General features: G+C 41.3%; 1 protein-coding gene across 1 annotated transcript in view; it reads left to right on the forward strand.

Moving 5' to 3' along the window:
• The window catches only part of DCUN1D1 (defective in cullin neddylation 1 domain containing 1), a 26238-nt gene extending 3075 nt beyond the window's left edge, over positions 1–23163 (forward strand). Inside the window, exons 2-9 of the mRNA XM_085587479.1 lie at positions 4397–4851; positions 8091–8126; positions 12756–12972; positions 14228–14396; positions 14896–15026; positions 19020–19102; positions 19334–19430; positions 20403–23163. Of these exons, the coding sequence (XP_085443605.1) occupies positions 4397–4851; positions 8091–8126; positions 12756–12972; positions 14228–14396; positions 14896–15026; positions 19020–19102; positions 19334–19430; positions 20403–20482 (1268 nt within the window). The 3' untranslated portion in view covers positions 20483–23163. The remainder of the gene's footprint in view (positions 1–4396; positions 4852–8090; positions 8127–12755; positions 12973–14227; positions 14397–14895; positions 15027–19019; positions 19103–19333; positions 19431–20402) is intronic.
• The last annotated feature ends 1101 nt before the right edge of the window (positions 23164–24264 follow it).

Genomic DNA, 24264 nt, shown 5'->3' on the forward strand with positions numbered 1-24264 from the left:
CCAGAAAAACTGCTGTTCCAGTCTCCACTGGGCAGTTCCCCATACAGTGAGAAAGAGCTGATCTCATTTCTGATCCTATGGAAAAAAATCTGAATCCATTTTTACAAGAAGTGGAGAATCCTAAGACCAGTTCTAGAGGAGCCCTGCCTCCAGCCAGATGGAGGAGAGAGACAGTCAGGTTTAAGGGACTGTGGGGATCAGATGGCCTGGCACAACAGACCCACAGGAGTGAAAGGCTCTAGCAGATACCTGTGCACAGTGCATCCTAATGCCATCAAGCTGTAAAGGGCTAGATCCCATTTTCCTTTGTTCCCCATCCCAGTGGATGTGAGCAGCTGCATGCTGGGGTTAAAACATGACAGCCTGTTTTCCTTAAACAGTTGTGGTGCCACAGCAAAGCTCCAGAGTGGTGAAAAAAGCTGCTGCTGAGAGCTGCATCCCTCTTTGGCCTCCCTGAAAAGGGAGGTGACATCTTCTGGGCTGTCCCCTTCTGCTCACTCACACACAGGAACACCCAGTAACCAATACGGGGTGGGATCTGCCACCAAAGACTCCATGCCTGTTCAGTGTCCTGGGATAAGCATCCCAGAAACATCGGGCACAGCTGCTGCTCTACAGAGCTGTAAAATGAGGTAAAATATGAGAATAAACCCATTTAAACCCAGCCCTGTTACATACAGATGTGGTTAATGCACATTTTCCTTGAGACCTGCCCCACTGTGTTGATACAGGCAGCCAGTCATGTGCATGGAGGTTATAATCAGGACAATATAATTGGCCAGATGGTGTAGACATGAGCCAAAGAATGGTGTTACAAGGAGGAGTGGAAAAGGCCAAATGTGTGTAACATGTGACAGGAGGCAAAAGCCATCTTACTACTCCTGCTTTGTACAGCTGCAGTGTGCCTACCTTCAAGGCAAAAGGCTCTACAAGTAAATTATTGTTTTGTGTATTAATATCAAAGTATATGCTTTGCATTGGGATGGCTGACTTTTATTTCATTGAACAAGTACAGATGGCAGAGAAAATCACTGGGATAGGGAAATAATTATGTCTCAGTCTTCTAGATTCTTAAAATCACCTGCAATTCTTTGTAGTGAGAATGGAGAGCTACTTACAGTTCAAAGGTGTAGGTTTTAATCATGAAGCTGTGATGGCATTGTGGGGATTACAGCTTGGGAAAGTTTTAAAGAATTCTGGTTAGAAACATTGTACTTTGTTTTAGAGAAGTTCTGAACTAAAAAAATGTCCATATAAAAATCAACTAGCTTTGTCAATTCCTACTGCCCTCCCATTTGCTAACTCACGTATACTGAAAGCAAGGCATTTTAAGTAATGTATCTCAGTACTTAATAGTTAAAAAAAAATAGAGAAGCCTAGAAGTTTGTTGCCTTTTAGGTGTTCTAGAAAGTCTCAGTTTATTCAGGCCTGCTAGAGTATATGGTGGAATACATGAGAAATTTTCAGATTTTCTTAGGCTCTCTGACCTGATTTTGCTTTGTCACATAAAGCTGTCCTGCTTCCTCCCAGAGATGCTGTCACATCAAAAACTGCTCCTAACAGTGCCTTGGACTGGGTGTAGTAACTTGTTAACCTCTTGTGTAATGCAGGAAGGATGAAAAACTTAATAGAAGGTGAACACCCTTTCCTGCAACCTATCAACAACAATCTTCTGATATTGGTGCTGTGTCACTGCAGGTTAAATTGCTCAGACACCTACAGGAGGACTTACACTGTTTACTTCTGCTGTGCTTTTCAGTGCAGAAAAAACCCATAATGACAGAGACATTCCAACTGTATCAGCTGAACAGCACAACAGGAGCAAACCATTGGGTCTGCACCTCTGGATGCCTACAGAGTGACATTAAATCTCCTTGTGCAGGATAGTTCATGGGCCTTTGTTCTCTCTTAACCATGGGGTCAGTTTGCAGGCAAAGGGCCATTGCTGTAATCACCCAGTATATGATGATTTGGTGGTTTTATTTTCTAGAGCACAAGTAGCTGCTAAAACAATGTGGTTAGAAAGACACGTCCAGCCCAGGCTGCCCCAGGTTATTGTTATCCTTCATAAAGCTTTGGGCTTCTTCCTCAGAAAGTGCTCTAAGTTCTCAGCCAGGGGATTACACTAAATGGATTCTGCTTTGACCGAACATGAGTCTTACTTGTCTGCTCAAGAGGAGAGCTCAGGTCACTGTAAACCAGTTCAGTGTTATATTCAGTTATGCACTTGACACAGTTGGTTTTAAAAAAATAAAATCACTGCCTCATTTTCCTGGGGTTCACGTAAGATAAAACATCATTGGCTCACACAACAAAACAAGGCAAGTGTGTCAGCCTTAAAATAAACTGAACAAGTCATCACGTTACCCTGGTCACGGTGATTATGCTGCGTGCACATTGCACAATGAAATTTCCTTCTCTGTGTTGCTGAGGGCATGTGTCACGTTCACAAGCAGAAGAGCTGGGTCTCCCTGCTCTGACCTGGGGCTCCATCCTGCAGGGAGCTGTACAAAAGGCAACACGTAACAAGCCCAGTTGAAGTAACTTAGGCTTTCTGGTGGCCTCATGCTGCCTCCTGCTTTATAAAGCATCAAGGTTTTGCTCAGAAGTGTTGAGATTCAGACAGCACACACATCATGCACACATCTCCATCTGTAGGCAGGCTCAAGCATGTGGATATGGGTGGAATTGGGGCAATCTGGCTGTGTCCTGAGGTGTGTGCCTGCCCACTGCAGTGAGTTGTGTTTGGAGAATCACTCAGTCTAGTCAGACCATGCTGGTCAAGAGCCCTGCGTAAGGTAACCTCAGATTAAGAAATTCAGCCATGTGGAAGCACTCTGGAAATCAATACGGAACATTGCAGCTCCCACTAAAATCAGTAACACTAGACTTACAACCTAAATGGCAGCAGGAAGTCACTCCTTTTCTCAGGTACAGTTTCACCTGAGGAGTGATCCTGAATTGGGAAAAAACCCACAAGGAGTAGCATGCATGCTGTGAATAGCAGCAATATGCATCTCATATTTTTGGATGTATTTCATTATCATATTGCTGGATTACCTTGTTATCGGCTCTACTCAGAAGCAGTTAAGTATTATTTTACTTACCCTATACAACAGGAATTCATTATGTAGAGCAATTTAGTAACTTAGGGAGATCAAATCAAAAGCCAGTCAAAAAACTAAACACAAATACAGTGTGCCACCATACACTCAAAAAACCCACTAAGAGACCCTGCATTACAAGAAACCTGCAAGATCCACGGGTATTAGAAAAAAACAAGTCACCTGAAAAATCCTTCCTCTCCTGAGGAGTCTCCTGCATGCACAGCTCATCTCTCAGATTATTGTTACATGTCACAATAATTCTCCAGGTCTAAACTGCGTCTTCAGCTGGCAGGAGGGCTGTCACAGCATGTTACAGTGATGGCAATTAGCTAACTCAATCAAAAGAGATTTCCAGGTTTGGCTTTGCCTCCCCTGCTGTGGTTACAAGGACTGGGCTGCTGTTCAGTGTTCGTGGCTGTTCACTGGCCAATTTGCATCCATCCCCAATTTCAAAATTATGCTCTTTGGTAGGATTCAAGGTATCCAGGCAACTGCTATCTCCAAGGATAGCTGAATTCAGCTGTATTCCCATATACTTGATATCAAGCTCTTAATTTTATTTCATACAACAGCAAAATTAGACACTTCACAGGACAGGCCTGATTTTCCTCACCAAATACAACTCTACTCCTCACATTCCCATCTAAGCTTTGCTCTGATTTTCAGGAAAGTAAGCAATAAACTATTCAGAACCTTTTCTATAAGAACACATACATAAACTGTGAACATCCATGATGAGGAATGGCTTTTTGAAGTCTTTAATTTCTCTGTGGTGTGTGCAATCATACCAGTCATAATAAATACAGAAGCTTACTTTAATAGCTCCAAGCTCAGCAGGAGATTAGAGAACAAGATCAGATCTCAAACCTTTGTCCTTCACAACAGCAGTTTGCCACCACTGTGAGTTTTATCAGCAAGTATTTTGCTTCCCCAAACTCCCTCGGCTGCCAAAAACCTGCAGTAGGTAGAGTAAGCTTTCCTGGGAAAAAACAACTGCCTGGGATAGTGGTACGAACCGTGATTTAACTATTGCAGCACCTTCTGCTAGTACAGCTGTGCTAATGCAGGAAGAGCTACATCTGTCCACAGCTCCGCAGAGGGGATCACAGCCTGGAGCAGGGAAATCGGGGAAATCTTACAGCTGTGGAGGTGCTCCTCTGTAAAGCTGCTGCCCCGGGACTTCGCCTTCTCCAGGTCTCCGTGGCTGCTCAGCAAACAATTCTGCCTCTTCTGCCAATCCATCCTGGGAAGCCCGGGGGACTTTCCCACCTCGCCCTTTCCGTGTTCAGGCCCCCGGGAACGGCGGCCACACGGCCCGGGCGCTCGGAAAGCGTTTGACCTTTTGATATTGACGAAACAGGAACATATAGCGACTTTTCCCGACAAAACAGCGGTTCCCGGGGTGAGGAGCCGCTGGGACCGCGCTCCCCACCTGCCCCCGCCGAATCTCCTCCGAGCCCAGCCCGTAAAAGCCTCCAGGAGGCTGGGGGGATTTCCCCTCCCTGCTCGGGCCGCGGCTCCCCCGGTGCCCGCCGCGACCTCGGCCCGAGCGAGCCCGCCCGCGGCCGCCGCCGTCCCCCGTGCGGCTCCGGCTCCCCGCACTGCGCATGAGCGGGGGAAGGCGGCGGAAGGGCCCGTGAGGAGCCGGGAGCCGCCGCCGCCGCCGGAGGAAGCGCCGCCGCCGCCGCCGCCCTCAGTGTCCGCCCGAGCCGGGAGGGGAGAGGCCCGCGCAGCCCCCACCATGGTGAGCGGCCGCCCGGGGCCCCGCCGGGCCCGGCGCGGCGCCGCGGGGCCGGGCGGGGCAGCGCGGCCTGCTCGTGGCGCGCCGGGCGTCCGGCAGCGGCCGCGCGGCCGTGTCGGGGCTCCGCGGCGGGGCACGGCGCGCCGGCCCGGGCCGCTCGTCCTCCTGCCGGGGCCGCTCGTCCTCCTGCCGGGGCCGCTCGTCCTCCTGCCGGGGCCGCTCGTCCTCCTGCCGGGGCCGGCGTGCGGGGCCCGGGCCGGGGCCGCGGGCGGGCGGCGGGGGCTGCTCCGGGCAGGGGCCCACGCGGGGCCGCGGGATCCCGGGCAGGCTCCGAGCCGCGGGCCCGCAGGCGGGAGGGGCTCGCTGGCACCTGGGGCGAGGGTTCGGGGACAGCGGCGGGGCTCGGGCAGCGCTGCCCGCCCTGTGCCTGCCGCAGCGCGGAGGGCTGCCGGGGACCAGGGGCTGCTCGGAGTTCTCCCGCAGGATTTCAGGCGTCTCGGGGCCCATTAAGTGCTGTCAGTTCACGGGGAAACTTGGGGGTGCTGATGCTTCTTGAGCTGGGATGGTGTTGGAGAATTTCTGGATGATTGTTCTAGGGCCTTGGTTGGTTCTTTTCATAGAAGCGTTGTAAAGGAGGGCCTTGCAGAGGTCATCCTAGTAAAGGTCTTGTAAAGGTTTATCTTGCATTTTCTCTGTAATACTATTCTTATGGCTGAGGATTTGCTGTGGGCTTTCTCCCTTGCTTCTTGTAAGGGGAAACTGCAGTGTTTAGAAGAACATCTGCTGGTTTTGTTTGCCTAAACAAAAGAAAAATACATTCCTTTAATTTAATTAAGGGGGCCCTCATTGGTTTCTTGCACAGCGTCTTTATGCACCAGAGGGAACAGTTTATAGTAGTACTTCCAGGCTTTCTCTATATTCAAATGTTGTAACAGCTTTAGCTACTACACCTGTACAATTTAAAGCAGTACTTTTCTGTAGCAGTGGTATAGTCTTAGGAATGGTGTAGGAGGGAGTCATAAGATATACTGGTGTCTGTTTATTGGTATAAAGATATCTTATACTTGCTGTTAATACTATTCTGACAAGCAGAGTTAAAAACATATTAAAAAAAATTACAACGTCACCTTTAATTGATGGAGTCACACTGGCATAAAAATTTGGTTAGCCATCATTTAAATTGGTGGTGTGCAGACCTCTAATAAACTTGTCACTATGTAACTAGTATAATTTTTAATTGAATAGTTTGATGCAGATCTTCGTTTGTGTTTTTTTATGAGCGCTTAAGACTGAAGTGTGAATAAAGTTCAGACTGCAAAGGTGTCTTATTGTAATTGTGCAGGTCTGGGACTGTCTCAAATTGTGCATTCACAGTAGTGTTACACAACTTTTTATGAAGACTTTTTTTACATAAAAATCACCTAGAGTTGTCTCACAGTATATCCAGTGTAGGTAGGCAAAATAGATACTTGGTTGATGAGATAGTTAGTGTCTTGAATGTACATGTATTATTGGCTGGGTATGAGATTAGAAATTTAAATGGAACCATACTGTAGAAAGTAGCATTATAAAAGAAATAGTGAGGCCCATTATTCAGAGAATTTCTTTTTGTGAGAAACAGCAGAGCTCTGCTTGGTCTTCTTGGAAACACTTAACTGAAGAACCAGCAGACAGATTCTGTGTAGCAGCTCTGTACAGGTAGATTGGTATTTCTCAGATGAGAGGGAGCATGTGAATACTCCAGTCATGGCCCTGAGCAGAGCTGTTAGGTCCTGTGCAAACAACTGTGTTCCAGGTTGTGCTTGTTGTATCCAGCACCCAGGTGAAAGGATGACATAGACATTGAAGTGGGACTAAATGACAGGCTGCAGCTTTTAGAAGTAGTAAATACAGGTATGGATGGTTTCCAGTGCCCAAGTGTAGGATTCTGTACCTTATTTGTGGTATGTCAAAATCCTCTGTTTGGTTAAGGGAAAGGTAGGGAGACTTCACAGAGATCTGAGGATGCCCATCCAGAAATGTGAGATTTGATGTCCCGTTTTTCTGCCCATGTACACAACTGCTCTGGCTCGTCCTGCCAGTGGCTGTGGCCAGGCAGCTTGTCCAGCACAGCAAATGCCATGGCACAGGCTCCTGCAGCTGGGGCCTGGCTCCTACCTGTCCATGCAGCACTGCCAGACAGGGCACTGCTGGCTCTGCCTTTGTCTCACCAGTGTCCATATGGCCTCGTGCCTTCAGGACGGGGCTTTCCTGCCCTTGAACCATCTTTGTCCTAGATCTGAAGGGACACCACCCTGCCAGCATTCCTTGGACTGCTGAGAGCAGTCAGCCTTTCTTACCCACTCTTCATTTGAGCTGGCTGAGCAGCACCTGTAGAAGTGCTGTCCTTCACCTTCCCTGTTAGAGTGCTACTGCTTCATCTCATCCTGAGGACAATGCTGTGCCCATGAATCAAGGCAGAGCAGTAAGCTGGTCCATTGTCCTCTGAGCCATCTTCACTGCCTGTACAATTCTGAATGATTTAATGAATTTAGAACTGTGTGTGGTAATCGAGGCAAGCGTGTGATTATCTACGTCTTTATCCAGAGCCATGTACTAGTCTTGTCTCCATTTATATGATCTATTAGTTTGTCAAGTTTGTGTTCTCTGAAAAATACTTCTGTGCTGATAAATACATAATTTCTTACTGCAAACCTCAGCTGACAGGAAGTTGTAAAATTTAATATTACAAGAATTTAATGTCTGACGCTGTCTCCTGCAATGTTAGTGTACTTCATGCCATTGTTATGTGGTGTTTAACTCAATGAGCTATTCTGCAAGGCCAGCTGTTTATATGTGTAATCAGTGGTGCATATGCATGTCTGAAGCAGTTTGTTGATACTAAATATTTGAGGTTTGGTTGTCCCATGGTAAAACTTTAGATTCTTGGCATTATGCTTCCGACGGAGTAGTCAGAGTGCTGGACAAGATGGTGCATGATTTTATTTCCTCTCCTAGCTTACCAGAGATCCCTTTGAACTAATACTTTAAATCACTTTTAACTAGAGCCATGAAAAAAATATTAGAGAATATGAACTACTCTGAGAACAAGGTGTGAAATTTATTATGTAGCTCTTGATACTTTACTCATGTTTTATGGTGCCAATGCAAATATACAGTATGAATAGAGCTTGTGCCCCAGACCAGAGTTAAGAATGCTAAACAACTGCCTGCTTTATGTTGTCCTTTTTTTTTTTTTTCAGAAAAGTCCTGATTTTTGTGTTTCCTTCACCTCTCAGGTTAGCATGAATTACTATTATATCTACAGCAATATTCTGGGTAGCTGTATATTGACCTTCTGCCTGCATGTGAATACTGAAATTATTTTATCCACTAAAAGAATATCACAGAGGATAGAAAGCAACTTTATGTTGTGATTTTTTCCCTTGAATTTTATATTTCAACAGACTTTTTAAGTGGTTTTGTTTTGTTCCACTGCAGCCAAATGAATTTCACATGAGTTTGAAACAGGAGCTTACAAATGTCCTGACTGTCTTACTTTGTGTGCCCTCTGTTAGAGAAACTACTATGGAAAATAAAATGTAGTTGAAGGATGTGTTTGTTTACATTATTGAGAAACTGTGGCTATTTACTTTAATTGTTTTTACCTTAGATTTTTTTGGTAGTATACCTGTGTGCCATCACTGTTGGTGGGTTAAGATGCAGTTGTGTGTATTTGTAGATTTTTGTTGTAATAATGTTTTCCTTACAAAACAAAAATAGTCATGATTCTGCCTTTATGCTTTAGCCATGTGTTTGTTGAATACAAGTAGTAAAGCAGACATTTTTAGGTGTCTTTGGTTCCTTTCAGTGGTTCCTTTCATGGATACAGTTCAGGGTGGGATGACTGGGGAGCAGAACTCCCCTGGCCATTCGTGGCACATCAAGGGACAGAAGTGGCAGCCAGGTGAGGGGGCTGCATGGCCGAGCCTCAGGGATTGAGCTGGGTCCTTGGGAAGAGCAGGGATGCTTCCACAGCCACAGCTCTTGCTGGAGTCTCAATGCAGTCTCTAAAGGCCAAGACTTTGTGGAGGTTGATACTATTTTAGAAAAGGCTTTTACCTCTCGCATGCATGAGAACTTAACAGGCTTTTCTTTGAGTCCTGCCTGAAACAAAAGCACAGATCCTATCGTTCAAATTCCTTTACTTAGCAGCGAAACTCGCAGGAATGGGACAGTCCCTAACAGTGGCTGGGAAGGCAAAGGTGCAAAGCAGTCGCTCACTGAGGAGTGCTGAGTGCCTTCCTTGGGGGCCACAAGGAAGTTTGGGCAGCAAAACTCATCGTGCCCTGCTTGTCTCACTGGGGCCACATGGGACCTTTGAGCCAAGTCCAAGAACAGGCTCCAGGAGGGATCCTCAGCTCTCCAGTCCAGGCAGTGTGGGACAAAGGTTGATGCTGCTTCCCATGAACATTATCCAAGAGAGTGGAGCCCTCATTTGGCTATTAGCTATCTGCAGAATGTTGATGACCAGTGTGCAGAACTTATCTTTGAATTTGGGGTGACTAAAAACACTGCAGAAGATAAGGAAAAACAGTGCTGTAGTCAGAGTTGGTAGAGAGGTTCTAGCATTTTTTGTGCCTGAGACTAGGAGAAAAAAATACTTGGGGAAATAAGTCCAATTATTTTATTTTTTATTTGTAATTTTTCACTGAAGTATCTGATCAAGGAAAATATATTGAATTAGAATATTCAAATTTGGTACTTCATGGTAAGAGGCAAGTCTTCATTTTAAAATCAAAATTATAGAACTGATGTTAATTAGAATGAGTGTAGTTTTATGAATCTACACAATGTAGCTTTTCATTTGGAGGAGTTATTCTGTGTTTTTAAAGTAAGGTTATCTGTCTTGTGACATCCTTATTATAAAAGGTAGCTTGGATACCACACAAACTTGATCAAAGGCTTGCAGAACTGAATTTTTTCCTTTTCCTTTTGATTCAAGAAACAAGAGTACAAATTTGTTTCATTTGCTTTCCATTGGTTTTCATTTGTATATATATAGGCAAAGCACATATCTGTAAAATAAAATTCTGTCTTCCTTTTTAACCTGTGTTAAAGTTGAGGTGTTTTAAGTGGATTGTGTTGCATTACAGTGAGCACAATTTCAGTGTCAGGTGTTTGTTGCCAGATGACTGTAGGATTAAAGGTTATGTGCTGCTCTGTATTGCACTTAAAACAATAATAGAGTATTAGTGCTCAGTGTCTAGAAATAGCCCTTAAAAGTGCAGAAGGTTTGGAACCTGTTCCTGCTTGAAGTGTGGGTTTTTAATGTGCTGGAAGAAGAGCTATAATAGGATAATAAAAACTCAGCAGTAATTCCATCTCTTGCTGTCCTGTAGTAGGCCTGCAAAGAGTGCCCAGTCACTTAGGATGTGGAGTGTCCTGTCCAATTGGCAAGGCTCTGCAGAAACAATCAAATATAAAGGAAGGACTTCAGAACTTCTTCACTAAAAATAAACTAATATTTGACCAGGAAAAATAGGAATATTAAAATATGAATATTAAAGAAAAATATTATGGCTGAACAGTGTGATTTATTGCATCTTATACCTTACTGAATGTTGTAGTTAGCTGCTTGATTCTTTGCAATTTCAGCTTTATGTTGTTGCTATCACTTAGGAAGCTCCAAGCATGGGAAAATCTAATGTACATAGGTGGAATTTAAATTCTATCATAAAAGGCATTTAAGCTGCAAGTTTTTGTTCTAACAAATTGTACTCTTCTTTTATGTGACAAGATGCAGAACATAACCACCTTCTGTGGCACTGGGCATCCATGGCAAAACCTATTTAAACCTATTCCTTGACTTTTTGTGGGATGTCACTGCTTTTGGAGTTCACCCTTGCAGGAGCAGGGGAGAACAAAGGCTCCCGAGGTTTTACAGAGTACTCACTATTAAATGGGCTATGCATACTTATGTGTACATGTTTAAAAAAATCGAAAATACTAAAGATTAAAGGCAGCAGCTTTGTAAAGAAAAAGAAGAAAAGCGAAGATAATTAAGTATGGCTGCCCTATAGTGCAGCTGAGTCTGTGGTGATGCAGCAGTCTGGCTCTGTGGAACTGATTAGAGGAAGCTGGTAATTGATAGAGAAAATTAAATTTGGGATCGTTTCATTTTCATTTGGGATTTCTTTCAGTGGTTTGTTTTCATATATCTGAGTTTACAATACATTTTGAAAAGCTGCAACTGAAAATCCATTAGTCATTTCTGGAAGTAGTTCCACGTGGCTTTGTCAGTGTAAGTGGTTTTTGTGGAAGTGTGAGCTCAGTAGTGCAAGGTGCTGAGTGTCTGCTGAGGAGTCAAGCATCGACAGATGGGGTGCACAGGAGCTGCTCTGGTGCCTTGGCCTTTACCTGGAACCACGCCTGACAATCTCCATTTCAGAAATGTCTTTGTAGCCAGAGGTCCACAGTGACAAACTTGGTCAAGAGACTGAAATAAAGCAGCAGGATATAATAGCTTTAAAAATGCTACAGCCTAACTAATATCACTCTGTTTGAAGTCTGCAGTTTCAGCTAAAAGTTCGACTTCAGTTAAGTGTTGTAGATACAAGGTGGTTTTGGTTTGGGGGGGATTATTTTTATTAGAGGATACTTAAACTAAGGGTATTGTTCTATTTAGTATATTATGTGGGTATCAGTTTAAACTAAATGTGATGTTTTTGTAATTTTTTTTAAACTGTGTAGCTGGTAACTGTTCTTACAAATCAAAGTGTTCACACTCATTGTATCAAGCCACAGAAAACTGATCCTGACTTTTAGGACAGATGAATTTGTGTTCTGAAGCATTAGTTCTTTTTTCTAGTAATGATGTGATTGAACACTAATTATCCTTTGGAATTCAGAGCTTGAGCATATACTGCTCCTAAATCATTCATTCTTTGGCTGAATTTTATCATGTCTTGGGATTTTCTTTTTTTTTGCCCTTTTTCTCCATATTCGCTGAGGAGCTGTTGAAATTAGTTACAATAATGAACAGAATGTACAAGTTTTGCTTTGAATACGAAGTAAACTAAAAATGAAATATTTGTGCCATGTAAGAAATCCAATCCTGATTTAAAATTTTGTCATAACTTTAATTTACCAAGTTGTAACATTGGGAGTGTTTGCTTTGACTGTATTGAGTGAACTGTGGAACCGAATTTGGGTGTAGCACAGGAGCTGTGCTTGCTTTCTCCTGATGAGCAGTTAATTTTGTGTAACTCATACCCTTGAAATCGTAAGCGTGCTTCTCAGAAAAATGGGAAATATCTTTGGGAATCCCTCTCTGCTGATAAGCAGCAAGTGTGTTCAGTTCTGGGCTAGAGCAGGGCGGGATGGCTGGGCCTGGGCAGGAGGCCTGGAATTCCAGAGCTCTCACCTTGGCTGCTCACTCCCCCGCCTGCCTCAGGCGCCGTTGCCTTTTTTTTCCTTAGCTTCGGTTCCTGCACCTGTGAAATGGAGACAATGCCTCCTCGCAGGAATGTTTTGCAATTTATGTAGGTGGAGCTGAGAACCTTCAAAGTGAAAAATCTCTTTAAAGAGAAAGTCTTTAAGGTATTTCAGTGTGTAGCTCCCTGGAATGGATGGCCCAGCCCAGTCCCTTGCTGCCATCACGAGGCACCTCAGGAGATCTCATTCCAGGGGTGGCCCTGGTCCTGCAGGAGCTGGGACCAAAAGGACACCAGCCTGCTGCTCAGTAGTGCTAAGCTGTTCAGTGGCCTGCTCTGCCCCGCCTCTGGAGGAACTTGATCAGATATTTTGGTATCCTGATTGCTTGGGAAAATTATAAAGATACTGATTTTAAAAACATTAAGAGACTGGTATTGCGGATTTTTTGTCTAGTAGACATTTCTAGTTACAGTATTGTCTGTTTTCACTAGAACAAGTTGAAATCATCACAGAAGGATAAAGTGCGTCAGTTTATGGTCTTCACACAATCTAGTGAAAAGACAGCAGTCAGTTGTCTGTCTCAAAATGACTGGAAGTTAGATGTTGCAACAGACAACTTTTTCCAAAATCCTGAACTTTATATACGAGAGAGTGTTAAAGGATCACTGGACAGAAAGAAGTTAGAACAACTATATAACAGATACAAAGGTGAGTACCCTGAATTTTAAGGCTTATTTCATACTTGTATAATTCTTATTTACAATGTAATGGTGATGCTGTGCTCTTGTGCTTAACTCGCTCTTTCAGCTTTGTTTTTCTGTGCTAATAATAGAAATTAGAAGGGAAATATAGGTACGTTTCTGCTTCACAAGGATTACATGCAGTTACTTTATGTGCTCTGAATGTATCTACATTTATAGGACAGTAGGGTCTGAGCTGGAATTGTGTGTACAGTGAGTGATTGTGATGGTTAACAAGGATTTTAGATAAGTCTCCTGGGGAAGGCACATCACACAGGACTTGATCCTGACAAAGGACAAGGCTGCATATTAGGAATGGGTTCTACCTTAGTTTTTGTTCAGCTTGCCCTTATCATCAGGTAGTTACAGAGTGTAAAAGAAAACAAAGTCTCTCTATCTGTTATATAGCCAGTGTTCAACTGATATCCTACCACATAAAGTAGACTCAGCAGAGCAGAACAATTCCTGTGTTTTAGCGCTTAATCTAAAAATGAGTGCTCTGTTTTCTGTCAATTTTCATATGTTTTATATGTATAATCCAAATACCATTTTTGTGAAGTCTGTCTTGGCTTGTGTTAATAGATCTTTTTTAGCACAGTTGAAATGTGAGCATCTCACTTCCAGACCAGATGTTGATTCCTTTGTGGAAAGAGGAGGAGTGGGTCTGGCTGACTTGGAATCACTAATGGAGCAGCACAATTTCCCCCTGGTTACTGTGTCCAACCTCTGCATGCTGGAAACCTGTGGGCCAGGAAATGCCTAAATTTGCTCTTGGGATAGCCATGGATGGGCAGATTTGGGTATTGGTACAGCTTGGAAATGAACACTGCAGAATGGCTTCTACTGGAACACAGCTCATCAGTCTGACCAAAGAGGCCAATAATTGAGTGTGCTGGAGGAGAGAACCACTGCGCTCTGTAGGGAATGAGTCAGAAGATCCTGCATATTATTAGGCATAAAACAAAATGTTTGTGGTGCTTTTGTCTCTCAATGAAAATAATATGATCTTCATTGTATGGGAGGCTTTATTGCAATAACTGCCTCAATTGTTAAAGCTTAACCATTGGAACACTGATGTATCTTCGTTTGTAAAATACTCTCTTATAAGGGCAGATCCCAAAAAAGGATTGTTGAAAATGTTTCCTTGTCTTAAATATACTTTCTGAACAAATTAGCTTTTTCAAATACCTGTTTCTCTTGATACTTACTTTTATGTGCCAAAGATCCTCAAGATGAAAATAAGATTGGTATAGATGGCATACAGCAGTTCTGTGATGACCTAGCTCTTGACCCAGCCAGCATCACTGTACTCATCATCGCGTGGAAATTCCGGGCTGCAACACAGTGTGAATTTTCAAAGCTGGAATTCATGGATGGAATGACTGAGCTGGGGTGAGTGCTCACTGAGTGTTAGATGGTGCCAGTGTGATCCAGTGCCCTGGTTTGGGGATTTCTCAGTCTTGGTGTCCTCTCTGAGGTGTTTCAGAGTCCAGCATCACTTGTCTGCCTCTGGAAAAACGCAGCCCAGCCGTGGTTGTGGGAGGGTTGTGTGGTGGTTGGCACAGAGTTGCTCTGGCAGGTAGAGCAGGGATGTTGGGCAGACCTGGGTTTCTCTGCCTTGTGAGAGTGCAGAGGTCTTTATTGCATTTTCCTAAAAATTTTGTGGATTCTAGAACCTGATATGTCAGGTATATGTGCAAATGCCATGCGAAGAAATAACAAATAAATGAAATTCTTGTAGAAGTGCAGACTCATTAAAGGCTTCCTGAATTCTGTTTTGATAATCATATTGTGTTCTACAAATAGTTTATAGATTTTTGTTTAACTCATGTTTTTATGGCAAAATGAATAATACATAAATATACAAACAAATATTCTTTTTAAAATGCAGATGTGACAGCATAGAAAAACTGAAGGCCCAGATTCCTAAAATGGAACAAGAATTAAAAGAGCCAGGAAGATTTAAGGATTTTTATCAATTTACTTTCAACTTTGCAAAGAACCCAGGACAAAAAGGTTTAGGTATGTATTCTAATTCATAAGCATTTGTTCATAAATATTGGAAATGACTAATTAAAGCAGTAAATGAATGTATTATTGTGATCCAATGAATCTGAAAGATAATCACCCTTGGGATAAAATGCATCTCTGTGTTTTGAAAGACATTAAGGTACTCAAATTGATTATTAATAAAGGCTACAGAATTTTATGAGAGAAGGTTTATTTGTTCACTCACAGTGAGTGTAGTTCTCAGTAAGCACAATGGATTGTGCTCTTATATTAAAGACGTAATTGCACCACTTAGAATTTGCAGCACTGAACAGATTAATTGAATTTTTACTTTTAGGATAAATTAAAGCTGTTAAAACCATTTTCTGTGTAAGCACATTTGTACAGTCCCTTGTAACACCAGAAATGCTTGCAAATGTCCTGGCAGGATAGAATTGGAATGGTAGAAATGATTCCTGTGTTCTGGGCCTGATGCCTGCTGGTGCCTACCTACAGTTTTTTTCCCCTTACCTCTGTGAAGGCTTTTTTGTCATTATTTCAGATTTCACACGCTGAGTGTGGCTTTGGTTGGTGTAACAGGTGTAGTAGAAGAATAACTTATTAAAAATAATTTCAGAACACCACAGTTTGGATGGAATTAAAGCAACAAATTGTAGCTCTGTCTATTCAAAATAACAAAAATGAGGGAATAAATATTTCTTTCAAGCTGTGACGTTAAACACTCAGGATGTACATTAATTTCTCTACCGTGTGATTTGGCTATTAGCCATAACTAACCTTTCATGATCCCGTAACTTCGTAAGTTAATTTTTCTGGTTTTGAGAAGTAATAAAATATGGAAAGGCTGGTAGGTTCTTCCTTGGCAGCTTATGAATTTGTTTTTCTCAGTAATGAAAATGCTCTAAACTGGCTGCCACTGGACAGCTTTGCATTCCCAGGCTGTGTAAAGATGAGCTTTCTGCTTTAGTTTTACTGGCTTTTCTGTACAGACCAACTTTTAGCTTAAAATGAGTATTGAAAAATAAGTAAATAAGCAAAAAATTTGTGTCCTTCTTTGGCATCTGGCTCTATCTTGTTTGTTGTTTTCAGTGGATTGTGAATTTCATTGTATCCAAAGGAGCTAAAAGTGCTGCTAAACCATCTGAAAATACTTGTGCATGCTTGTAGTAATTTCTGAATCATGCAAATAAATGAATACGCTGATTTGTATTTCTTGTAGAAAATCACCCTAATTTTTTTAAGCAGCTACAACAAGGAAAATGTGGACAGCAAATGAATTGTGGGATTAATTTCCCAGGAAAACTCATTCACTTGCTTTATTTCTCATTCATCATAAAGATTCTTCATGCATGTTAAGCTGTAGCAGTGGCAGACAAATATAGTTTTCTGAGATCCATATAGGATATACATAGTGTAAGATAGGTTTTTTAATTGTTTTTGTTTTAATGTTTGGGTCTGGAAGTCTGAGCCTAAAGTCTGGATGCTTACCAGCCATTTTGGTGCTCATAAATACACAGTTCTAGGCATGAATTTAGAACAGGGCAGAATAATTCTGGCAACCCTGGAGCAAAACAATACTGGGAGAAGTACAGAGCTGCAAAGTAAGTGCTGCTAGTTAGGCAATTAATTCTGGTGTGTCTAAATAACTGCTTGTAGGAACTTGCCAAATTGATTTTAATGTATATTGGCCTCTAATCATGCAAACATTGTGCAGTAGTTCAGGCACAGTTCTGGAAATATATTTCCTCTGCATAGCTCCTTACTACTGTGTAAGTAGGAGGGTGTCTGAAAACTTCTTGTGATGTTTGCATCTCATTGGAGAATGCCCTGTAGCTGGTGTTCATCTCAAACATTGTTTGCTTCTCTTGCATCTCTCTGGATAAAATTAAAAATGGAGGATGTATTTTGAGACTCCTATATTTGAGCCAGGAGGATTTCACTGAGCATTTTCACACTTACAGAAACCTAAAATTATATCTTTACCTTCCAGCTTTGTTATTTAATATAATTTATTTTTTAAATTGTACTTTGTCCCAAGGCATTATGTCATCATGCTTTACATGTTTGGACTCATAGAGTGAGTTTGAGGTTGCAGCATTCTGAGATTTAGCTTATAACAGTCTTTGCTTATCCACAAGAATTACCTCCAAATTGTATAAAAATGTCAGAATGCAGAGTTTGTTTATAGTGATTGTTTACAAACCGCTGTAAAATGCAGTGATTTGATCACCTTGCATTTTGCATGCACACCATTATTGCAGCACAAGTAAATAAAATATAGTTTTTAGTTTTTTCCTTGAGGAACTGATAAGCTTCCTCTGAAGCTTCTATCTATTAATTTTTAGAAAGACAGTAGTTTTAGTTGAAAACTCAAATGCATGGTTTTGTACCTGAATCTCCTGTTAAAGAGATTTTGAGCCTCTACAGTCTTGAATGAGTTGCCATTTTCAGATACAGCTTTATGTACTGAGGAGTAGTGACTTTTGTCTAATTTGTCTCTGAAATCAAATCTGATTTGTCTGAAATCAAACCTCTTTGCAGCTTTACAGCAGAAAATCCTTCACAAATTTTATTCTGTACTTTGGTCAGGAGATATTATAATGTGACTCTGCTGTTTGAGAACTTTTAATATCAGATGGTAAACAATTCAGAAACTCCTCATCAGTTTCTATTTTCCCTCCAGCAATGCAGACTTCATACTTAGTTTTATTTGCTGTTGGTTTCACCTCCAAGATCTACCTCTCTGGTTTTTTTAAAATATTTGGACATCCTGGGGGAAGGAAGGGAGTGGAGTTCTTGGGTTATTGGTGTGGGTTTTTTTCTTTTCCAAAGGTGTGCAGTTGATCCTCTGACTTCTCCCCCTGCTTCCACAAGGAGATTGTTTATAGAAGAAATTTGCTAGACTGTCAAATATAGAAGTTTTTGTTAAAAAGAGGCCACTCAAGCTAGGCAGCCTTTTGGGGTCACTGTGTGACATCCTGTGGCTGAGGATACTGAATTTGGTAATTCACAGTGAGTGGGGTTTGGGGCTGCAGCAATTCCCTGGTAATTCCTGGTAGTGCAGGTGACCCTGGAAAGAGTTGTGGCTTCCAAATGTCTTTTCTGTGCTCACAAGCTCCTGTCTGCCCCTGCTGGCCCTCCAGCCTTTGGCCTCCCCAGGGAGGGGCAGCTGGCTCTGTCCTCCTCCATCCGGACCAGCCAGGTTTTTTGGGAGCTGCTGCCCTCCAGCAGCTCTGACAGGCAGGGGGGCTGCTCTCCAGTGTGTCAGCTCAGGCTTCACTCATTCCAAACAAGCAGGAATTTAGCAGAAGGCTTTGAAAGAACAAAAAAAGCCAACCCACCACAAAAAAAACACCCAACAAACAAAAGGAAAAAAAATCCCAAACCAAAATGGCCAAAAACTACCCCAAACCATCAAGAAAAAAACCCCAAACAAAAGCAAGAACTCAAGCCAACCAAAACAACACCAGCAACAAATAAACCAGCTATTTTCTGTCTGCTCAAGGACACTACCTAAAGTTTCTATTTCAAAAGGAAATCTTGACTACAGAAATTAGCACTTGACAAAGTGCCTCCTTACAAAGGCAGTGCTTGTAATAATGTTGCCCTAAAAATGAAATAATTAAAAGCTGGTTTTACCTCAATTGTATTTTGTACATTAAAAAATAATTTTAAAAAGTCTCAGTACAAAATACTACAAATTTTCTTTTCAAGCCAATAGCATCCTTAACTGAAAATGTTTTGCTGACTTTAAAGTACTGTTAGATAGCAAAAGGCGTATGAAATGTCCGGGGGGGTTTGGATATGTTAGATATTAATATGGGCAATTTTCAGTTCTGTAAAATATGAAATATTTGTGTTTATGGTTGCCTTTTTGTAAAGGATCCACAAGTATATTTGCTTTAGTTTAATCTTTTCATGTTTTTGGATACATGGTGTTCAGTAGTTGTGGAGACTATATATGTGATATAGTTATCTCTAAAAGTAATTATTTTGATATTACAGATTTAGAAATGGCCATTGCCTACTGGAATTTAGTACTTAATGGAAGATTTAAATTTCTAGACTTGTGGAACAAATTTTTGTTGGTAAGTTTAAACCTTTACATTATCTGCAGTATTTTCATATCTTGGAAGATAAACATGTTTAAGTTATTGAGGCGATAAAATAGACTGTCTTGACCTAAATCCCAGATATTCATAGTGTGTACAATAGAAATGTGCTTTGGGGATATGGATGTGTTTGAGACAGCAGAAATGAATGTGTAATAGGGTTTTAATTTATTTTTTTAAATATAAATTTTCCACCTCTCCAAACAGGAACATCATAAAAGATCAATTCCTAAGGATACCTGGAACCTTCTTCTAGACTTTAGTACAATGATAGCAGATGATATGTCTAACTATGACGAGGAAGGTAAACATTGCCATTTTTTCTCATTAACTTCTAACTGTGTTTTATGTTACATTTATTGCTGTGTATCTGCTTTGGCACAATTTCAAAACCAGCTCCATTAGAGTATTACTGGTGATCTGAAGTCCAGTTAGAGCTCCTTTAATGCACATTGTAATCATCTCTGTTACTGATGTTTGAAAAAAGAATTGCTGAAGCTTTCATGGAATAATTTTTCTTGTTTTGTTCTGTCTAAGCTCAGACACAAATTCTTTCTTACTGAGACAACCCCAAATTCTTTCTTATTGAGACAAACCCTGCTATATGTCTATGTAAAACCCACAGATTCTTGGCATCTTCATCCAAGTAACTGATCCATGGTTTGTGCAGTAGGGTCCCCTGCTTACTGCATTTCATAGCTGAGAATGTTTTTAAGTCTGTTTGCTTCAGTTTATGTGAGGCCTGGACATGTTTTGACATAGAAGTGAAGCTGGCAGCACACAGGGGCTGCTGAACAGAACTCACTTCCTACCAAAGGTGTTTCTTGTAAACTTTTGTATTGATCTTTCCTCTTCTAGTCCATGTGCATCCAAGAACAGCTGATTACCCTCAGCCCTTGGCAGAACATCAGTTCAGTGAGGGGGGAAATGAAACTTGGGATACCTCTGGAGCAGAGGGCAGCAAAGTTCTCCAACTTTATTTAGTAATTGTGGACTGTTCTCATTCCCTTGTCAGTTTTGAGTTAGGATTTTGGTCAGTTTCTTGTTTTTGTCTGGAAGATGACCCTTGAAAGTGATGTGTATTAACTGGTTTTAAAGGAAGCAGAAATCTTCAATCGGCTCTTAAATTTCAAGCAGGAAAATAAAATTATATTTTTTTGCTTCAAACTCTGCCTAGTTTTAATACTGGAAAGCAAATAGCTTGTCAGGATAGGAAGCTTGTGATAGAATGCCTTGTTAAACCAAGTTCTTACATTCTGGTGTTTTCCTCTTTCAGGGGCATGGCCAGTTCTTATTGATGACTTTGTGGAATTTGCACGCCCTCAAATTGCTGGGACAAAAAGTACGACAGTGTAGCACTAAAGGACCCTTCTAGAGTGTACATAGTCTGTACAATACCTGAAATGGAAAATTGCACAGTCAATTTCTGCTGGCTGGACTGAACTGAAGATCAATCCTCACAATGTGGCTGAGGGTTGAGACAAAACTTTAAGGATACATCTTGGACCATATCATATTTCATTCTTCTACTGGTGGTTTGGGCTTTTCTTCTAGTCTGGACCACTCTTGCCTGTTAAAATTCCAACACTGTGGATTTCATCATGGATTTATTTTTTGTTGGTGGATCACCCTAGTTTCATCTCCCATAAGTCCTAGAAGCTTTATAATTATTTTGAGGTTTCTGATTTCACATAAAGCACAACACTGGTCATCATCAGACAACTGTTGTATGGCATTTGAATTATACAGATCAACATCAAAACAATTTTTAAAAGAATCCTTAAATACACACTTGGGGCTAGTTGCAAAGACTGTACTGATAGCACTTCCTGCAAGAGTGATATATTATGTCTACTGGGTCCGAGATTTTTCTTTTCTGGAAAAGTGCAGGTGTCGTCTGAGTTTGAGTCTCTGGTCACAGCAGTGACAGGAATGACCAAGGAGCCCCAGGGCTGTTGACTGGGGGTCTCTGGTGCCTGGCTGAGGTTTGCTGGTGCTCAGCTGCTCTGGGGACAGCTTGGGGACGACACAACTCGAGCACTTGCACCCCGTGGGCCATGGCAGAGCCTGCAGTGGCTGAGCTGTGTCCTCAGAGAAGCCAGCGTTCTCTAGGTTACTCTCTAAGAAATCAGATTTCATTGCAGTTTTGAAATGCTTATCTGTCTGTCAAAGAAAGGTTTTTCATTTCTGTGGAAATCAAACACTTGAATATACTGAATTTGTGTCTTAACTGTTTGCTACACAATACAGTATTTTAAATTGAGACGTGACTTTTATGGCTGAGGTGCGATGAAGCAAATGGCCCTGTTGTACAAGAAGCTGGTGAGGTTGATGTGAATCTGGGTTTTGAAACCATTATCCTGGTAAGTTAAATCTTTGTAACACAGAGGTACTGCCATTATGGATGCATCCTTTTTTAAATTATTTTGCTGAGTTTTCCTTAAATTTCCATATCACTTTGGTTGCCAAATACAGAAATTAAGAGTAAAGCTTTCCCAAACAAGCACAGATCAGATAGAAACTACAACACTGGCTTTGTTTATTTAAATTATTTTGTTACCATCACTACTTCTGTCTTGCTGCATTTGACTAAATTGCTTCATTTGGATCAAACAGGTTTTATCAGATGCAATTCTTTAATAATACAAGAGCTCCTTAGCTGCTTTTATGGTCTTTTACTCCTCACTGAGTTACTTGTGAAGAGATGTGATAAATCCTGCTCTGGAAAAGAAGCTGGGGAGAACGAGCTCCAGGAGAGGAGACAGACCATACTTAAAAGTGAGAAGAGGGGATTTAAGTCCGTGTTCTAAATAGTGCCCTGACAAGGCAAGAATTGTTCTTGAGATGAGTCACTGGTACTTGCACTAGACTGCAGCATGATTTTATGCAGATGGTAAAAGTATTTTAGAGAAAAATTGGCTATTAAACAGCTAAAATTTTTATTTGTACTCTGTGCAGTTGACCTTAAGGCTGGCTCCCCTTACAGCAGTGCCCTTTTGGCAAATCCAGTTGTGCATTTATTCCAAAAATACAGTTCCTCAAAAACATTGCAGACTTTCTCCAGCTACTGGAATTGGCTATGCCAAAAACTCTGTGTTTTGCTGCTTTCAATATTTTGTTTCTCAGTTTTGTGTAAATAAAAATGGGGACATGAAATTATGGGGTGGGTGGGGTGGGGAAAAAAAAAGCTTGACAAGGTTATCTCTGCGTGCTGTTTTCTGTCTTGAGGGTTTTGGTACTGTTTCAGATTGATTCGTTCAAGTATGCTGTGCTTGGAGAGGAGAACTGACTTGCTTTTCATCCCAATGCAGACTCTTCCCTCAAAAAAGTCTGGGATTGGGCAGTGGCAAAGTGCCGTGGTGTTTTAGAGACTCTTCCTTTTGAATGCAAGATCTTTCCAACAAAATAGTGTTGTCATCAGTTTGGTACTACATGCTTATAATTACTGTGTAATTATAAAGAAATACATAAAAACTTTGACTAATTATGTTGCAGAAGAGGGTTATTTGTGCTATCATGGCATCTTAAAAGTTTTTCCAAATAACTGAAGTTTAAAGAAACATTGATGTAACAGGGTGTTGCTCTAAGGACAAAATGCCTGGTTACAGGGAGTATTTTGTACTGAAATGTGCTCAAATGTGGCCATGTGGTTTTTTTTCCTTTATATATGTGTGGGGTTGTTTTTTTTTTTGTTTGTTTTTTGTTTTTTTTTTTTTTAAGAATGCAGCCAGTTGCTTACTTGGATTGCTGTTAATTCGTAAGTGCTTATGTTTTCAATTTGATGATATCCCCGCAAATGGATTAATTTTGCCAAATGTCAAGGAAAACAAAATGAAGGCAAACATCAAGTTTGTAAACTGTTTTTATACATTAAAATATGTACAAAATTAGAAGTGCCCTGATATAAAACACTTAATATTGAGATTATATTTAGTAAAAACCCATCATTTACATATCTCTGTAAGTTCAAAATGTAACTTCTTACAATCCCTCTCATTACCAACAGAGGCAATAAAGCTCCAGTGAAATTGCCATGACTGAGGTTTGTACTGCATTGTTTCAGTGTATTATTTGTAAAACCTATTTCTGGAATGTGCTTTTAGGGAGTGGGGGGGAAAGAAAAAAAAACATGGAATACGTGTGTTCTGCATAAAATACAGTTCAGGGCCAAGTCTTTCTTTTGGGTGGGGAAAAAAAAATTTCTAAAATCTGCTCCTCTGCCTTGCCTGTTGCTTGTTCCCAGTGTTTACAAGTCCCACCTGGAGCTGATTCTCCCAGCCCTGGGCAGGGCCATGCCCCAGCATGTGGAGGAAGGCACCACACACTGCAGTGGCTCAGATATGCCTCAAGTACAGCAGTAAAACCACTTTTTACTGATCAGCCTGTTAATAAGTAACTTCTGACTTGCCTCAAAACTGTTTTACTATGAAATCCGTACCGAGACATCCTTATTTAAGAAAGATACAATTTTTTTAAAGAATGCATTTAATAAACTTTTGTCATTCACACTCTTATTTAAATAACGTTGCCAGAAGTCTCTGTAGATTTTATTTGAGGATGGTAAATTGTCTGGGTTGGCTTTTAAACAAAAACCAGTGATGCCTTTCAGGCCTCTGAGCTCTCCAGCAGTTGACCACACCATGAAATACTTGATGTAAATATAATTTAATCCATCAAAAACATGCCTTATTTTGTAAATATGGAGCTGGTTTAATACCAACATGTACTAAAGTGGAAATGTCTGCAGAAAATAAACACCAAGAGTTTTGCTCCTAAATAGGCACCTGTACCTCAGGCCCAAGTCTGACCATCTAAACTGGTAGGGAACTCAACACTCACCTTCTGGAACTTCTCAGTCAGCAAAAGCTGCCTAAATGCAATTTGAATGTTTTGCATGAAACTGCAGCTGTTTCTTTTCTAAACTCAACTCTGTGATTGTGGAATATACCATTTCAAGCCTTTTTCAGTGTTCAAAGGAAAAGTGGCAGGAGTCTGAGGAATAAATCAAAATAGGGTGAGGAACCTGGGAAGGTGAGAAAGGAGGGGGCTGTAAAAATTGTGGAGACAGGCCCAGATTTGTTACTTTTTTCTTGCTGGTGATTTCTCCAGCCCCGCTCCTGACTATTCTTGGGCCAGGG

Source organism: Lonchura striata, chromosome 9 (assembly GCF_050655825.1).
Source record: "Lonchura striata isolate lonStrDom1 chromosome 9, ASM5065582v1, whole genome shotgun sequence".
Lineage (NCBI taxonomy): Eukaryota > Metazoa > Chordata > Aves > Passeriformes > Estrildidae > Lonchura > Lonchura striata.